Source organism: Ovis canadensis, chromosome 11, assembly GCF_042477335.2.
Source record: "Ovis canadensis isolate MfBH-ARS-UI-01 breed Bighorn chromosome 11, ARS-UI_OviCan_v2, whole genome shotgun sequence".
Lineage (NCBI taxonomy): Eukaryota > Metazoa > Chordata > Mammalia > Artiodactyla > Bovidae > Ovis > Ovis canadensis.
The window spans coordinates 37,506,252-37,523,365 of record NC_091255.1 but is presented as its reverse complement, the minus strand read 5'-3'; the positions used below and the strand labels follow the sequence as shown (position 1 = coordinate 37,523,365).

The following is a 17,114-nucleotide window of genomic DNA, read 5'->3' as shown; positions in this document are numbered from 1 at the left end:
GCCATCCAGCCTGACTTCCTTGCTGAGGAGCTCACGGTAGGAAAAGGGGAGCAGGGCAGCCAGAACGCAGGGACAGGGGAGGGTGCCTGCAGGGGTGGCCACGTGGAGGTGGGGACAACGGTCCGATTCCGGAAGTGCTTTGAAAGTGGAACCAACATGGTTTCGAGCCAGTTTGGAGTGGGTGTGATGGAAAGAGGGGCACAGGGGATGACTCCAAGGATTTCGGTCCAGGCAAGCAAAAGGACAGACTGCTCTTTACCATGATGGAGACAGCCACGGGAGAGGCGTTCCATTCTCTGCCTCCCACTCACCCTCTCTGAGCCCTCTTTCCCCTCTGCTTCCAGACCAGGGTCAAAGGGTTCTCTTGTCCTTCTGCTCAGAGCAAGGGAAGCTGGGGGAGGGGGACCAGGGCTACGGGGCTCCCAGCTTAGGGAGAGGACAGGGCCAGCCTTTAGGAAGAGTCTGCGTCTTTCAGTCAAGGCCAGGCTGGGAGGGGGAGACACAAACAGATTCACTGGCCAGAGACTGAGGGCTTCTCCCCAAGTGGTCTTTGGGGCTTGGGGAGAGTTTATGGCCCCAGCTTAGACTTAACAAATCCCCTCACAATACATCATCTCCAACAACTTGTTTGGCTAAGGAACATAAACTCTCCCTCTGATAGAAGATGTTTACGCAGGTTTTCAAACAAACCTGCAGGTCATGACCCCTCTCAGCATCGACACAGCTGCCTGTGGTCCCCTCCCACGGTCGGGCCCCTCCTGGGCACAGCAACCTGGAGAGTGTGGGCAGCACCTGCTCCTTGCTCTTGAGAGGGGCAGAGGGACTGGGGGCTCTGCCTGCCTTCTGTGTTAACCCGGGCTCCTGTCTCCTGGCCCACAGCCTCTTTGTTGTCATGGCAACCCAGCTCCTCACCTTCAGAAACACAGCTTCTTGCCCACTCTGCTCACTCCTTGAGAACGAGAGCTTGGTTTCTTCCTGTGACCTTGGCCTTGTCTCACCTGCAGGCTCAGTGTGCCCACCCAGGAAACACTTCTAATCCTCGCACACCAGGTTCAGAGGCAAGGGTGGAGGCGTCTGACTTCATTTTCAGGGCTTGGGTTTTGTTTGTTTGTTTGATGACTGTCCTATTTCTAGCTGCTCTTGAGAACAAATGCCTTGCTGCGGGCTAGTGAAAGCCTAGAAAAGGAGAAACCACTCCTTTTAAGAAAGAATATGCTATCAAAAACTGATGGAAAAAATAGTAAGTACAGAGACACACACACACCTACCATTAAGGCCTCCTGAGAAGCACTCTGGACCCTCAGTGGGTGGGGCGACCAGGAGGAGTGGGTCAGCACATCTAAGCCTGAACTTCCAGGTCCTTCCTGCATAACATTAGTGGGGGCTGGCAGGTGTCTTTCTCCCAGCAGCAGGGACCTGTCATTAGCCTCTTATGAACTAGGATACAAACCCCAAGTCACCCACTGTGCGTTTTATTTTTTCTAGTTACTGTATGTACGTGCTAAGTTGCTTCATTAGTGTCTGACTCTGTGTGGCCCTATGGACTGTGGCCGTCCAGGCTCCTCTGTCCATGAGATGCTCCAGGCAAGATTACTGGAGAGGGTGGCCATTTCTTCCTTCAGGGGATCTCCTCAAGCCAGGGATCCAACCCACTTTCCTGTGCCTCCTACATTGGCAGGCGGGTTCTTTACCACTAGAACCCCCTACAAAGCCCTTTGTAGTAACCACCCCTGGGTAAAGCCGAGACTTCTTTTCCATTCTAGATGGCGATTCTGGGGTTCCAGGTGTGATGCTTAGCCAAGCAAGGGCACCAGCGGCCTCTCCTTTGGGTGTTGAGATTTCAGGCACAAGCCTGCTCATGAGGGCTCTTCCCTGTGGCCCACACTGGGTACTGGGCTGACCACAGGGGTGGAAGCCTCCCCTGGCAGAGCTCCTTCTTGTCCATTCATTCACTCAGCAAGCACATACTACTGTCTGCCAGCTCCCAGCACCTGGCTTGGTTGCCAACCAACGATATACAGCTGAAATCAAGCCACAGGTAAGTTGTATTTATCCCACACCATGTTTTTGAAAAATTTGGAAATCACTCCCACAATTTGGAAATTGCATCTGGAAATCTGATTTCTGATTTCTCTTGGGTTACCAAAAAATCTAGTAACACCAGGCCACAGTCCCATCTGACTACATCCTAATGGAGGCAGCCCCTGTCATGTGGGACATAGGCCTCACCACTCCCTATTCCCTTCCTAATTCCCTGGCTTCACTCACACACTCCACACACTGGCTTCTGTATGCAATGCAGTTCTTGATCCCTGTCATAGAAGAATATTGGCAAAAGGTAACGTGTTCAGGGCTTCCCTGATAGCTCAGTTGGTAAAGAATCCGCCTGCAATGTGGGAGACCCTGGTTTGATTCCTGGATCAGGAAGATCCCCTGGAGAAGGGATAGGCTACCCACTCCAGCATTCTTGGGCTTCCCTTGTGGCTCAACTGATAAAGAATCTGCCTGCAATGTGGGAGACCTGGGTTTGATCCCTGGGTTGGGAAGATCCCCTGGAGAAAGGAAAGGCTACACACTCCAGTACTCTGGCCTGGAGAATTCCATGGACAGTCCATGGGGTTGCAAAGAGCAGAAACTAACACAGCATTGTAAATCAATTATACTCCAATTTTTTAAAAAGTGAAAAAGAAATGCACCAGAGGGTCACACAGCTAGTAAATTGCAAAGCTGAGGTTTCAACCCATGCTGGTTCCAGAGCCTGATTCCTAACCCAGCATTAACAGGACCACCCCTGCCGCAGAGACTGTCAGGGTTAGGGCAACGGAAGGCAGGCAGGGAGCATCCTTGCTCTTAGAGAGCTAGAGCTGGCGGTGGGGGGGTGAGGCAGGGATGCCCGCGGGGCAGTGGCTGAGGCCCAGGTCTCAAGATTCTGCTCTACTGTCCCGGCCTCCCAGAAGGCCAAGATGGATTGACCTCCTGCTGTCAGCTCTTCATTTTAATCTCAGGGGGCTTCTGGGAGCTCGCCTCCCTCCCCTCAACCCCAAGCTCCAGGCCCCTCCTCCCTCCAAGTACTGGTGTGAACCGGCCACAAATCCGCCTAATCCATCAGCATCGCCTGCAGCACCCAGCCCAGCAGCCAGGAGACCCCATTGCTCCCACCCACCCAGCGGCGACAGCCCGGCCGGGCCCACGCCACCTCACCCATGGGGAACAGCAAGAGTGGGGCCCTGTCCAAGGAGATCCTGGAGGAGCTGCAGCTGAACACCAAGTTCACGGAGGAGGAGCTGAGCACCTGGTACCAGTCCTTCCTGAAGGAGTGCCCCAGCGGCCGGATCACCCGGCAGGAGTTCCAGACCATCTACTCCAAGTTCTTCCCCGAGGCCGACCCCAAGGCCTATGCCCAGCACGTGTTCCGCAGCTTCGATGCCAACAGCGATGGCACCTTGGACTTCAAGGAGTACGTCATCGCCCTGCACATGACCAGCGCGGGCAAGACCAACCAGAAGCTGGAGTGGGCCTTCTCCCTCTATGACGTGGACGGCAATGGGACCATCAGCAAGAACGAGGTGCTGGAGATTGTCACGGTCAGTGTCAGCCTCCTCGTCTCTGGCAGAGAGGGACGGGGGTCTCGAGGAATTGGGCTGCCTCTAATTCCCCATGGGGGGCTGGCTGGGAGGAGGGAGTGGACACCCAAGGTTGATGACTCAGTGGCTCTGAGAACGTGGTCAGGAGGAGTCTCCAACAAATCAATATTAATAGAGAGCCAGACAGTATTCTTGCCTGGAGAATCCCCATAGACAGAGGAGCCTGGTAGGCCACAGTCCATGGGGTTGCGAAGAGTCAGACACAACCAAGCGATTTAGCACAGCACAGGGCACCTTCCCACAGCTTCATTTTCCTCCTAGAGAAGAAGAATGTGGGAATTTTCTGTTACCTACCTTTACCGTTTCCTTCTTTCCCTCCCATCTTCCTTCCTTTCTTCATTAAAGCGTTCTCCAGGGACTTCCCTGGGTGTCCAGTGATTCCAATGCGAGGGGGGCAGTTTCCATCCCTGGTCAGGGAAATAAGATCCCACCTGCTGTGCAGTACAGTTAAGAAAATATAAATAAATAAGTAGGTGTTAAAAATAATAAAACATTCTTCAGAACCTCCAATAGGACACATGTGCATTCTTTTTTTTTTTGGCTCCGGGGTGGGGGGCGTCTTAGTTGAGGCAGGTGAAGCCTAGTTCCCTGACCAGGGGTGGGACACCAACTCCACCCACCAGCATTGGGAGCCCAAAAATCTTAGCCACTGGACCACCACGGAAATCCCTTTCATAAGATCTTATGGACAAACCCTAATGAACTTTTTGGCCAACCCAATATATTTATGTATTTATGTTTATTTTATTTGGGTCCTGTGGCTTTGGGATCTTACTGCCCCAAACAGGGATTGAACCAGGGGCCACCGCCACTGCAGCGAAAGCCCCGAGTCCTAACCACTGGGCAGCCAAGGAAGTCCCTCACGAGTCATTTTAGAGACATAACATGTTTCAAATAGGTTGGCCCAGGGTCGGATCATCTGCCAAGACTTTTAGGTGTTTGAAAAGTAGTTTTATTTAATATAAAATGCATGCCAAAGAAAACGAAAATTGCCTTTAATTTCATCATCCAGAGAAAACTACTGTCAACAAATAGGCATGTATCTTTCCAGTCTTTTATTTATATATTTAAAAATAACTTTAGAATTAGGACATATTCACATATGGTTTTATCATACTGTTCTTCATTCACTATTTTATATCAAATTGCTTTTAACAGCTGCTTAGAATTCCATCTTATAGACATGTCATAAAATTACTTAACCATTCCTATATTTTTGGACAATGAGGATGCTTCTATTTTTTCCTTATTATTTCTTTCCCTTCACTCAGTATCATTTTACTGGATTTTTTTTTTGCCCCCCACCCCCACCCCATGCCACTTGTTTTCTTTCTCTAATCCCATTCCTGTAAAGAGAGAATATTCTTCATCTTTCATATAATTTTTGAGGCATTTGTAATCCCACTTTCATTCACCCAATTCTTCCACCCTTATTAGGCAAAACCATAGAGAAAACAGCCAAGGATGCAGCCGTGGTCAGCGACTCCTTCTTGGGCCTCCCATTAGGGGCAGGTGTGTGTAGAAACCTCACTGGTCTCTGGGCAGGGCCTGCAGCACAAGCTCCTTGGATTGACAGGTGGCCTGCAGCAGGGACCACCTAAAGGATGCCAAGCCCAGCAGAGGCCTCTGGGTTGGTGCTTCTTCAGAAAAAGGAGGAGGAAGAAGATGAAGGGGTAGAGGGGAAGGGAAGGAGGAAGGAGAGGGTGGGAAGGCGTGGGGAGGCAGAGAGAGAAGGGCACGACCACAGATGAGGCTATGCAAGAGCATGCCAAGCCTCTACTACTCACCATGTCCAAGGTAACTGGCCTGGGAGTCAGTCATCTGTTGTGGGTTCTGATGTACCACCACCAAGCTGGGCCTCCAGAAAACCACAGAACCTCCCACCGCCCCAAGGCGAGGATGTAATGGTTCTTTGGCAGTCCATTCCCGGAGGCCCTGACAGTGTGCCCTTGGTTTTAGAAGCGGGGTGATGGGCAGCCAGTCACTCCCAGCCGTTAGCCTTCCAGCCTGCCCAAGGGTCCCCGGCTGAGGAATTTAAAGGAGCCCTTACTTCACTGCCGGGTACCTCGGAGCTCTGAGCGCTGTCGGTGAGGCAGCTGCCCCAGCTGCGGGTTTCAACTTCCTTGCTTCTCTTGCTACAGCACAGGAAGCTGAAAGGGAGTTTCTAAAGCCACTGCTCTTCCCTCCAGGTAAATTTCATAGGCATCACTGCCCCTGCCTGGCTGGTTCCCTGACGTCTCCACGGCATCCCAGTCCCAACACTTCGGTCGCAAGCTGGGACACTCAAGATGGGGGAGCCACAACCTTGAGCATCCACCCTGGGTCTGGCCAGCCTGCTGGAATCCTAGTAACCTGGAGCTGAACGGGCACATCAAGACTACCCCGTCCCTTTTCCTGATCACGTGTCGGAAGGCACTTCCTGCTTTGCTGGACATTGTCGACTCAGCTCCTGTATTAGCTAGAGTAGAGGGAAGTGAGAAGGACCCTTGAGCTTTACCCTCCCTAAGCAGAGGGGTAAAGGAGGGGCTTCCAGAGGCCTTATCCAGCCCCTACCATGCTCTCCAAGACATTCTAGGAATAGCATGAGATGCAAGCACAGAGGTTTTAGAACCAAACTTGCCAGGGTTAGCATCTCCAGTCTTCTGCTTCTGGTTGGCCGAATTCTAGCAAGTCAGCTGATTCAGTTTCTCCATCTGTGAAATGGGCCAATAACACCCACCTCATGAAGCTGTCATGAGTTTACATGTAAAAACACTTAGAAATGTGGCACGTGTTAATCACTTAACAAACATTAGCTCTTATTACCATAAGTAATCCATGTGGCGCTACTGTTGAAGAACCCACCTGCCAATGCAGGAGATGGAAGAGACACAGGTTCGCTCCCTGGATCAGGAAGATCCCCTGGAGGAGGGCATGGCAACCCACTCCAGTATTCTTGTCTGGAGAATCCCATGGACAGAGGAGCCTGGCAGGCTATAGTTAATGGGGTCGCAAAGAGTTGGACACAACTGAAGTGACTTAGCACACACACACCATAAGCCAGCCTGCTAGGCAACCAAAGTACCACTTGGATTCAGAAAAAGCCATCTGATGTACTTCTGGGCAGTGAGGTCAAAGGTACCAGTTTTCAAAATGCAGCCTTCAGAAAGCTTTTTATTTCTTATTTTCATTTTTTAATACAATGAAAGTAATATGTCTGCATGGTCAGGAAATTCAGACTGTACAGAAAGGGACAAAATAAGAAGGGAAAGTCATCCTCACCTCTTCCCCACATTCCCTTCCTCTTCTTAAAAGTACAGATGACTCCTGCCCACTCTCAAGAACTAGGATTTAGCCGGTGCCAGTGGGTTGGGGGGCCTGAGCATCTGCATTTTAACCTCAGCGTCCTGCTCAGCCATGTGGGTTCCCCCAGAATCACTTCTTCTGACCAGTGCTCCCCCTCAATTTGATGCAGGCTATCTTCAAAATGATCAGTCCTGAGGATGCAAAGCGTCTCCCAGAAGATGAGAACACTCCGGAGAAGCGAGCAGAGAAGATCTGGGGGTTCTTTGGCAAGAAGGATGATGGTGAGTGACTTCTTCCCAGCCCTTGATTTCACAGTGCCGGGCTATGTCCTAGAGATCCCAATGAGATTGACTCTTCCCAGTCCAGAGACCAGGTGGGACGGAGGACCCCTCCTCCCACCACAAGGTGATCAGCAGAAGAATGGTCAGCAGACAGTTGTGGGCCCTTCTGGAACTGACTGAAAATGTCACCACCTCCCACCACTCATAAAACTCCACCACTGCCTGAGATTCTCTGGGGGCGAATGCAGGCTCTAAATGATGGGGTGCTTTGGAAAAAAAAGCATCTTTTGTTTGGACAGAATTAACCCACTTTGCTAAGTCACTTCAGTCGTGTCCGACTCTGTGCGACCCCGTAGACGGCAGCCCACCAGGCTTCCCTGTCCCTGGGATTCTCCAGGCAAGAACACTGGAGTGGGTTGCCATTTCCTTCTCCAATGCAGGAAAGTGAAAAGTGAAAATGAAGTCGCTGAGTCATGCCCGACCCTCAGCAACCCCATGGACTGCAGCCTTCCAGGCTCCCCCGTCCACGGGATTTTCCAGGCAAGAGTACTGGAGTGGGGTGCCATTGCCTTCTCTTCAAACCCACTTTGAAGAAAGATTAAAAAATCAAGGCAACAGCCCATCATTTTGTATACAAATGACAAGTTTTGAGGCTTTGCAAGCATACTGCTTTCTTTTTGAATGGAGTGCCCAGTGTTTTGTTGTTATTTTAGGACACTTTGGTTTACTTGTTTAAACCAAACAAGTAGCCTTCTTCACAGCTGGGATGGGGTAAAGCTCACTTCAGAATTAGCATGGCATCCCAAGTATGCGGGATCTCAATTTATATGGTGTTACTTTAGGAAATTAGTTCGGGTCCCCCCTCCCAACCCCCAAGCACCATCAGATGGAATTAGATTTCAATTCAATTTCAAGAGATTGATGGGGGTAGGGGGTGTGCTATGAGGGGAAATGAGGAGAGATCTTCAGGAGGCTGGGAAAGCCATCAGACTGCAAAGCAGATGAACGGCTTATGGGCAGACGCAAGAAAAGTCTTAAACTGCAGGGCTGGGCTAAGAAAGTCTTGATGAAGCTGAGGGTGTGTCCTCGGGCCCCCTTCTGCCAGGAGCTGACCTGTCTTGGCTCCCTCCCCTATTCAGTCTGGCAAAGAGCAGCCAATGGGGAAGGTGAGCTTGTACTGAAAGCGGTGATGGATTCCAGAATTGGGTGGCAGGGGCTGCTGGTACCTGAAGCCCATGTCCAGCTCGGGAAGGACACAGGAGAGGGGCTGGTGTCAGACGGGGACTGCAAACTTGAATGACCACTCGGTCTGGGATGATGAATGTGAGAGGAGTGGACAGTGGCCCAATGAAGCAATAGGGACTGGCAAACAGTGGGGCATGAGGGTCTGCCTGGTTTTACGGCCTCTGGTCAGTTGTTACCACATAGGAATACAGATCCGTTGGGGCCTCATCGTCTTTTTTTTTTTTTCTTTAAAGAGAAGCCAGCAATCGAGATTTTTAAAATCTGAAGTGCCTCCACTGATGAAACACTACATGGTCCACACACATCTGAGAAGCTGGTATCGGTCCATTTGTGATCTCTGGGCCAGTCTCTTACCAGGGTTCCAGGTCACACGCCCAAGGAGGATGATAAAGAAGGCCCCTATTAATCTGCAGTCCAGGGAGAAGGTAGATTAGCAACCAGATCTGTGACGTTAGAGCCAGAATTAGAGTGAGGCATGTGAGGTGCCCTGGCACAAGACTTAAGGAGACCCTTTTCTCAGATGCCAGCCCTGTGCCCATACTATGCTGAAAGTGAGAGCCTCCTTAAATGTTAAAGGGGAGGTACCTCCCTTTCCTCACCCAGACGTCACCTCCCCTTTGAACACCTTCTCCTGGCTGCTTCAGGTGCCTCCCAGTGGCACGTCACCCCTCTGGCTCTTTAACCCCCATCCTGACATCCTGCTGGGTCTGGCAGGCGCTGAGTCCCTTGTTCTGCTACTTGCTGACCTGAACATTGACCCCAGTGAATGTCACAGGAGGCAGTGGTACTCCTGCCAGGTGACTTGTGTTTTCACATGGTCCATCTGAAGACCAGGCTTCACTCCACAATCAGCTTCTGAGAGTAGGAGTTTCAAGCTATCAGTGAGGCTCATAGGGCACCAGGGACCTTAAAACCCACATTTCAGCACCCTGACCTGTACAAGGAACCTGCATCCTAAACAGGAAGGATTAAGGTCACTCAAAAGGCCTGGAACATAAAAAGCCAATGGAAACCCAGTTCAGTTAAGCCAAGCTTTACTGAGCACTTAGTACATCAGGACTATGAGCCTCACCATAAGCAGGAAGGAACATTTGCCTCATTCTAGAGTCATTTCTGGGCTTCCCTGGTGGCTCAGACGGTAAAGAATCCACCTGCAATGCAGGAGACCTGGGTTTGATCCCTGGATTGGGAAGATCCCCTGGAGGAGGGCATGGCAACTCACTCCAGTATTCTTGTTGGAGAATCCCCATAGACAGAGGAGCCTGGCGGGCTACAGTCCATGGGGTTGCAAAGAGTCAGACACAACTGAGCAACTAAGCGCAGCACAGCACAAAGTCACTTCCACAGGTGACTCTCTCCCCATCAGACAAACAGTTTCCCAGGCCAGGGGCATTATCTCACTCTCTTTCATGCCACACCCTGCCCTCTGCCCCCTGCAATGACCTCAGCCCCGTACACAGTGACTCTGGCACAGAGGAAGGGCTTAGTGAGTGCATTTAACTGGAGAGAACCAAATTCAATAGTTGGGGCAAAGCCCTTTCTTGCCCCAAATGGGGAGGTAGATTCAGTTCAGTTCAGTCGCTCAGTCATGTCTGACTCTTTGCGACCCCATGAACCACAGCACGCCTCCCTGTCCATCACCAACTCCCGGATCCATGTCCACCGAGTCGGTGATGCCATCCAATCATCTCAACCTCTGTCGTCCCCTTCACCTCCTGCCCTCAATCTTTCCCAGCATCAGGGTCTTTTCAAATGGGTCAGCTCTTCGCATCAGGTTGCCAAAGTATTGGAGTTCCAGCTTCAACATCAGTCCTTCCAATGAACACCCAGGACTGATCTCCTTTAGGATTAGGGATGCAGAAATGCCTAGGAAAGGATCGCCAACCAATCAGAAGAGATACAGCACTAGCCCAGCCTCCTGGAGGCCCTGCAGGGCCTGTCATTAACCCTCTCATTGCTGGTTCACCGGGAGGTCCAGGGGTCCTAGGAAAGAGCTGGAGGGTGGGGTTATCCTCAGGGGCAAGGAGATTAGTATTTTCATAATAGAGCCATCCACTCTGGGTATGCTTGCAAAGATCAGCTTCATTGCAGCTGGAAACAGCCTATCCTGACTGTATTATTTTCTCCTCTTGCAGATAAACTTACAGAGAAAGACTTCATCGAAGGGACCCTGGCCAATAAGGAAATTCTGCGACTGATTCAATTCGAGCCTCAAAAAGTGAAGGAGAAACTGAAGGAAAAGAAACCCTGATGTCAACTGCTCAGGTCTCCTCCCTGCCCACCCCTCTCAAATAAACACTCATGTGCACACATGTGCACGCACACACACACACACAAACACACACCGCCCCCGGGGCCGGGAGGGCCTCCCAACCCACAGTACATTAAACCCTCCTGCACACCTCCCTGCCAAACGGAAGTGTCGTTAAGCATTCACCAAGTCCCGCCCACTCTACTGCCCGCCTCCCCTCCCCCCAGCCCGCCAGCCCAGGCCTCCGTAGTAATTCCAGGATTAGGTCACAGGAGCCCTAAATATAGGTCACTGGAGGCCTAAATATCCCCGCCCCCATGAAAGCTCCTTTGTGGATTGTTGGGTAAGCAGGTTCCAATAAATGCAAGAGGAGCCGGGCACTCAGCTGACTGGTCATTCTCCAACTGGAAAAGGAAATGATTTCTGTCGGTTCAGCCTCATGGACAAGGCTGTGTCGCCGTCGCAGTCGCAGACCAGGGTGCGGGGTCTGTGGTGCTGGAGGAAAGAGACACGGCCCTGTTCTGGTACAGCTCAGGGTGCAGAGGGGACCATAGACCTCGAAGAAGCCGGCTTGGGTGGTGAGGTTACCATGGAGACATGCAAAGCATTGTGGGCGGGGCCGACTTGTCCAGAGAAGGGGAAGGTGTTCGGAAAGAAGAGGCGTTTCAACTAAGACCCAGGGGATTGGAGTGGGGAAAATGTGGGGGTGGAACAGTGATGTGTCTCAGAGACCCTGAGAATGAGCAATTCAAGTTCTAGGACCCTGAGAAGGCCAGTGTAGCCCCAGAGCAGAGGGAGGAAGCAAACTGAGTTAAACTTCCAAAGTAGGCGAGGGGCAGGGGGTGGGGGCAGACCATGCAAGGACTTCCCTGCAGGCCAGGGGAAGACCTAGGGTTCACCGCGGGGGTAGTGGGGGCTGTGTGGGGTTGGAAGTAGAAGGGATTATGTTTGTAAGAGAACCCCACCCCACCCCCCGCAGGGTAGAAATAAATTAGGCAAGACTGAGGCCTGGATATCACACTCCTGTAATCGCCTAGGTGGCCTGGGCCAGGGGAACAGCAGTGGGGTGGAGAGAAGGCGACCTGCTGGGAGATATTTAGAAAGTAGGATCCACCTGACTGGTTCAGGGGAAGAGGGAGGAGCAAGGATGGTCAGTAGCCATGTGCAGCCTGGGTGCCCAGTGTAATCCATTTGATTATGCCAGATACCTCAATGGTTTTCACCTGGTTTTCATTGGTGATGTCAATAGGTTTCACTGGTGATAGCCACCATCATGGGAAACAGCAGGGAGAGATGCTGGTTTCGGGGGAGGATGACAAGTTCAGTTCTGATCCACTGCAAGGTGAAGACAGATGTCCCTGCAGCCCCTACTTTTTAGGGGCAAGGAAAAGGAGCCACAGAGTCAGCAAGTGGCTTGGTTAGGGTCAGCTAATGAGTGGAAGCCAGCCCAGTGCTGCCTATTGGCTCACACTCCCTTATCAGAGCTCCAGGGCCTGGGACACCTCAGAGCTCCACCAGTGGGTTCTGAAGATCATTGTGTGCATTGTTTTGAAAGCTCTTTTATTCTTCAGCCTTAAGTTCCAAGAGGAGGTCAGAAAAATATGCAGATGTCCCAGACACTTGAGCAACCTGTATGCAACCCTGGGGGCTGGGGAGTCTCCATCTGCTGGTGTGGGGGGATTACCCTCGCTTTAGCAACAGCAAAGGCTCAATCACCACCACCAGAAAGTGCTGCTCTTTGTGGAGGACAACCTTGAGAGTCATCGTAATACTTAAGAATGCAGTGTTTCCTATGAGCCAGGCATTCTGCTGGATACTAGGCGTTATTTCATTGATGGAGGTGTTATTATCAATATCCCCAGAGTATGGATGAGGACACTGAGGCCACAAAGAGTAGGGTTAGTACTTGAACCAGAGTCCCTTTGATTATACCAGAATGCTTCAATAGTTTTTACCTGGACCTGATAGCACAGAGAATTCTGGGATCACACAGCATCAGAGCTGGAAGTGGGAATGGCTATACAGCATCTGGTCCAGCAGTTTTGGCGGAGGAGAGAAGCTAGCTGCCCAAGATGCCCCTCCAGTATCAGACACAGAGGCCACCCAGGAGCCATCTCAGAGGGAGAAGAAAGGCCCAGGGTGGCCTAGGGAAAGAAGCAAAGGGCTCAAGGCCTCACTCCAGTGTTCTTTCCCAAGCTGTGTGCTGGGCTGCTGGTGAGCCCAATGGCAACCCGCTCCAGTACTCTTGCCTGGAAAATCCTGTGGACAGAGGAGTCTGGTGGGCTGTAGTCCATGGGGTCGCTGTTAGTTGGGCACGACTGAGTGACTTCACTTTCACTTTTCACTTTCCTGCACTGGAGAAGGAAAAGGCAATCCACTCCAGTGTTCTTGCCTGGAGAATCCCAGGGACAGGGAAGGCTGGTGGGCTGCCGTCTATGGGGTCGCAGAGAGTCGGTCACAACTGAAGCGACTTAGCAGCAGCAGCAGCAGCAGCAGACATCAGTGTTTCTAGAATTGCAATGTTCCAGTAATTGCAAAGCCAGAATAGAGACCCACTAGGTGGGATTTTTTTTTTTTTTCAATTTAGGCTGTGCTGGGTCTTCATTGCTGTGCACAGGCTTTCTTGGGTTGCAGCAAGCAGGGGCCCCTCTTCATTGCTGGGGAGGGCTTCTTTTGTTGTGGAGCACAGGCTCTAGGGCACCCTCGGTAGTTGTGGTGCCCAGGCCTAGTTTCCCCTCTGCATGTGAAATCTTCTGGGACCAGGAATCAAACCCATGTTTGTGGATTCTTCACTGGACCACCAGGGAAGTCCCTAGGCAGGATCTTTAAAACAACAGCAAAGTGAATGATCTAGGGAGCAATCTAGAAGAAGGCAGACACCTGCCTTCTACTCTTTTGACATCTGACCTCTACTTCTCTCCCCTACCCCTCTGTCCACTCCTCTTGGTCCCTGAGACAGTGGACCCCCCAGGCTTATTACCACAGCTCTTTTCCCCTTTCTTGGCCAGGGGCAGTGCACCAGGCTCTCCAGGGGTGGAAACCTTCAGCTCCAGTGAGAAACCAATGGAAAAGAAAACACAAATTCAGTTTTAAAACTTATTTTAATCATTAGCAGAACAAAAGCAAGCAGTCTGTGTGTGGCACCCCATTTGTGGAGTGAGTGAGTGAGGACTTATTTACAAACACTTTTTAAAAGTCCCTTTTATAAATGGCCGGGCCCTGAATAACTGATTTTCAATAGCATCCAGTGCTCCCGAGACGTCTGTTTCCTTTGACGGATGTGTTCTGAACCTGTTCTCAACCAGCTATGCTGGGAACCAGCTAGGAATTCACACAGCCCAGCTTTCTAGGTGCTAAGCCAGTGAGAAACGGAAGAAACTTTTACAGAACGAAAAAACTAGGGCATAGATCTTAATGATTGAATTGTGGATAATCTGGACGCAAAAAAGAAACCTTTGCTTTGCTATGTACTTGCCTAAGGTCATTGCTTCAGTTTCCCCTGGTGCAGAGCAGAGCCAGGCCTGGGAGGAGGGGAAGATGAGCACTTCAGGTACAAAATTTAAGGTGGGTGACCAAAAGCTCAGTAATCAAGATAAATAATACTTTGATATAATCATTTTAAAATAAAAATTAGTGTTAAAATGTCCATTATGAGCAAAATATTAAAAAATTTTTTCTGGCTGCATTCCGCATCATGTAGGATTGTAGTTCCCCAACCAGGATAGAATCCACACACCCTGCAGCGGAAGCATGCAGTCTTAACCACTGGACCACCGGGGAAGTTCCTCAAAAATTTTTAAAGTCAGGACCAGACCCTGCGTTTATATCTCATGGTCCCACTTACTCCACCCTCATCCTGGCCTGGTTCCAATAAAATATCATTTTTATGAATGGTCCATGGGCTGTAGCTCACAGAATTGTTGTTGCTTTTTTATCACATTGAAATAGTACTTGACGATTGTGGAGTTTTGTTTTTGTTTTTATTTTCAGTACTCTCTTCAATTTTGCACCTGAACTGAGATCCTCATTTGCCTCATCCTGGTCCCTGTCCTGCTGCCGACTGTCCTTGACAATGGAGTTGCCAGGTGACGTACCAGATATACAATTAGACTTGAATTTCACATAAAATATATCCCATGGGATATACTTAGACAATACTATTATTCATTGATCCAAAATTCAAATTTAATTGAGGATTGTGTATTTTTAACTGCTGAATCTGGCAACCATACTTGATAAGCGTCATACCTCCCGTCCCCCTAAAATAAGGCAGGATTTGGCCCCACAGCAATATATCCCGCCCACCCACTCATGTACAGTTCACATATTATAAAAGCAACACTCCTGAACACCAAAACCCTGTTTCCATAGAGCATTCCTCCTTTGACCTTCCTCAGCCTCTCACCTTACAGTTTCAGTCACTGAACTTGTCCCTAAGCCTGGGCCCTCCTCTGCCTCCAGAAACATCCTCCACTCAGGGCCTGCAGCACAACTCATTCCCCATCAGCAGACTGGGCTCTCTAGCCCTGGCTCCCTCAGCACCCCCTTGACATGTCCAGATCACCCACAGTCCTCTCATTTCAGCTGGGTACCCTCCAGCTCTTAGCATCAATTTCCACAGGAGGAGTAGAATTCTTATCAGTGGAGACTTAGGTCAGGGAGGGCAGTGGGTAAACCCCCCGGGGAAGCAGGTTCAGCCATTGATGGCAAACCAAACATGGCAGAGAACAATAGGCAAGTAAGGCTTGAAGAAGTCATACTCAGAAAGGCAGATGGAGCCGGAAAGGTGAGAAAACAACAATGGCAACTTTCAGAGGGGCCCTGGGAGCTGGGGCCAACACTCCAAGGAAGGATGGGTTTGTCTCGGGTCAAACAGAACTCCCATGGAGTGGGATCCGCACTGTCAGAGAAGGAGGGCAGGCAGGTCACAGCCTAACCGCTGAATGCAGAATGCCGCAGGCCTCGTTGGACCAGCGGCCAGCTCAGAGGGGCTTCTGGTTCCAGCACATCCTGCCCTGGAGTTTCAAAATGTAGGCTTGCATCAGAATTGCCCGGGCTGCTTGTTATTCAAGTCCCATCACCGGCCATCTAAGTGCTCAGGTGCGCTCTCTCAGTATCTTTGCCATGAATGAGTCAGACTCTGCATGTGAAACCCTTGGCAGGTTGTCCTGGGACACCCTGCTCCCGACTTCAGATGGACACCTGGTGAGCGCTGGCCTCTGTTTCAGAGCTGACATCTCTCTCGATCCTCAGGCTCCAGTCACTTGAATTTAGGGCCAGCCCAGGAGGCTAGTGGTCATTCTGGAAAACACACCTCAGGGGTGATGAGGATGACAAGGGCAGGCAGAAGTGGTGAGGGTATGCAGCCTCTGTCTATGGAGCAGGGAAAGCCTGGAAAGAGTTGTGGCACTGGAGAGAGCCGGGTGTGCCTGAACGATGCTCACCCTGCATCTCCAGCTTGGCCACCGCCTCCTTCAAGTGCTCAGAAGTCCTCTGGAACCGGTGCAGTGGGCTCCTGCCTAGATCTCACTCTCCTCAAAGATCTCCTCCATGGTGTGCCCCAGGGTGAAGTCACCCTCGCTGCTCTCCGACAGGCTGCTGCCGCGGGGCCAGGCTGCGTGGCCTTGACGAGGCGGGGTGCCCGCCACCACTAGGCTCTCCCTGGTCGAGTGCAGGAGCCGCCCACCACCAGGCAAGGGCCGCGCCTTCTGCAGTGACCCAGAGTTGGTCCCTTCCGAGAGCTTCTTGGGACATTTCCCCAGGAATCGGAAGTTCTTCCCCAGGACCCAGGCTCTGCAGCCCGAGTGGTGGGCTAGCAAGAAGCGGGCCCACTGCTTTCGCAGCTCGGCCTTCACCTGCCAGGTGAGAAGAGAGCAAGGTTACTGCCCGGGAGTCATTGAATCCTGCATCCACTCAGCAAATGCGTGTTGAGTGGCTACTCAGGACCACCCTTCGGAAACTTGCGTTCTCACTAGGGGAGAGGAAGAGAGAAGCAAACACAGACATTTGAGCAGAGTAGAGGGTGGTAACACCTGAGGCTGTTAAGCAGGACCACGGGAGGAGGCAACAAAAATATGAGACACAGTGTTTAGAAAAGGACTGTGTCAAGGTGGCATTTGACACCTGCGTGATGAATTAAGGGTCCCTGCGTGAAGACATAGAAAAGGCAGCAGTGAGCAACAGACACGGTTTTGCTGTCAAGCAGCTTACATTCTAGTGGAAGGTGGCAGAGATCATTATTTAAACCTGGGGTTGGGAGAGGGGAGGGTGAAAGGGAGCTGGAAATCCCACCGGCTCCTAAGTCAGGAGCAAACTGCTCCAGCCTGGGCCCTTCCCGCTTCCAAGCCTCTTTCCAAGTGAGCAGAGAGCTGGCTGGGGCTCTGCAGCCATAATAAATGTAACCACTGT

General features: G+C 51.2%; 2 protein-coding genes across 2 annotated transcripts in view; one reads left to right on the top strand and one right to left on the bottom strand.

Moving 5' to 3' along the window:
* The first annotated feature begins 3,135 nt into the window (after nucleotides 1–3,135).
* On the top strand, nucleotides 3,136–11,086 carry RCVRN (recoverin). Its single transcript, XM_069542409.1, has 3 exons — nucleotides 3,136–3,584; nucleotides 7,099–7,210; nucleotides 10,591–11,086. Exons 1-3 carry the CDS (start codon nucleotides 3,204–3,206, stop codon nucleotides 10,704–10,706), a joined length of 609 nt encoding a protein of 202 aa, XP_069398510.1. The 5' UTR covers nucleotides 3,136–3,203; the 3' UTR covers nucleotides 10,707–11,086.
* Nucleotides 11,087–13,788: 2,702 nt separating this feature from the next.
* Nucleotides 13,789–17,114, bottom strand: part of GLP2R (glucagon like peptide 2 receptor) — a 44,411-nt gene continuing 41,085 nt past the window's right edge. The window contains exon 13 of the mRNA XM_069542905.1: nucleotides 13,789–16,561. Within this exon, the coding sequence (XP_069399006.1) occupies nucleotides 16,226–16,561 (336 nt within the window). The 3' untranslated portion in view covers nucleotides 13,789–16,225. The remainder of the gene's footprint in view (nucleotides 16,562–17,114) is intronic.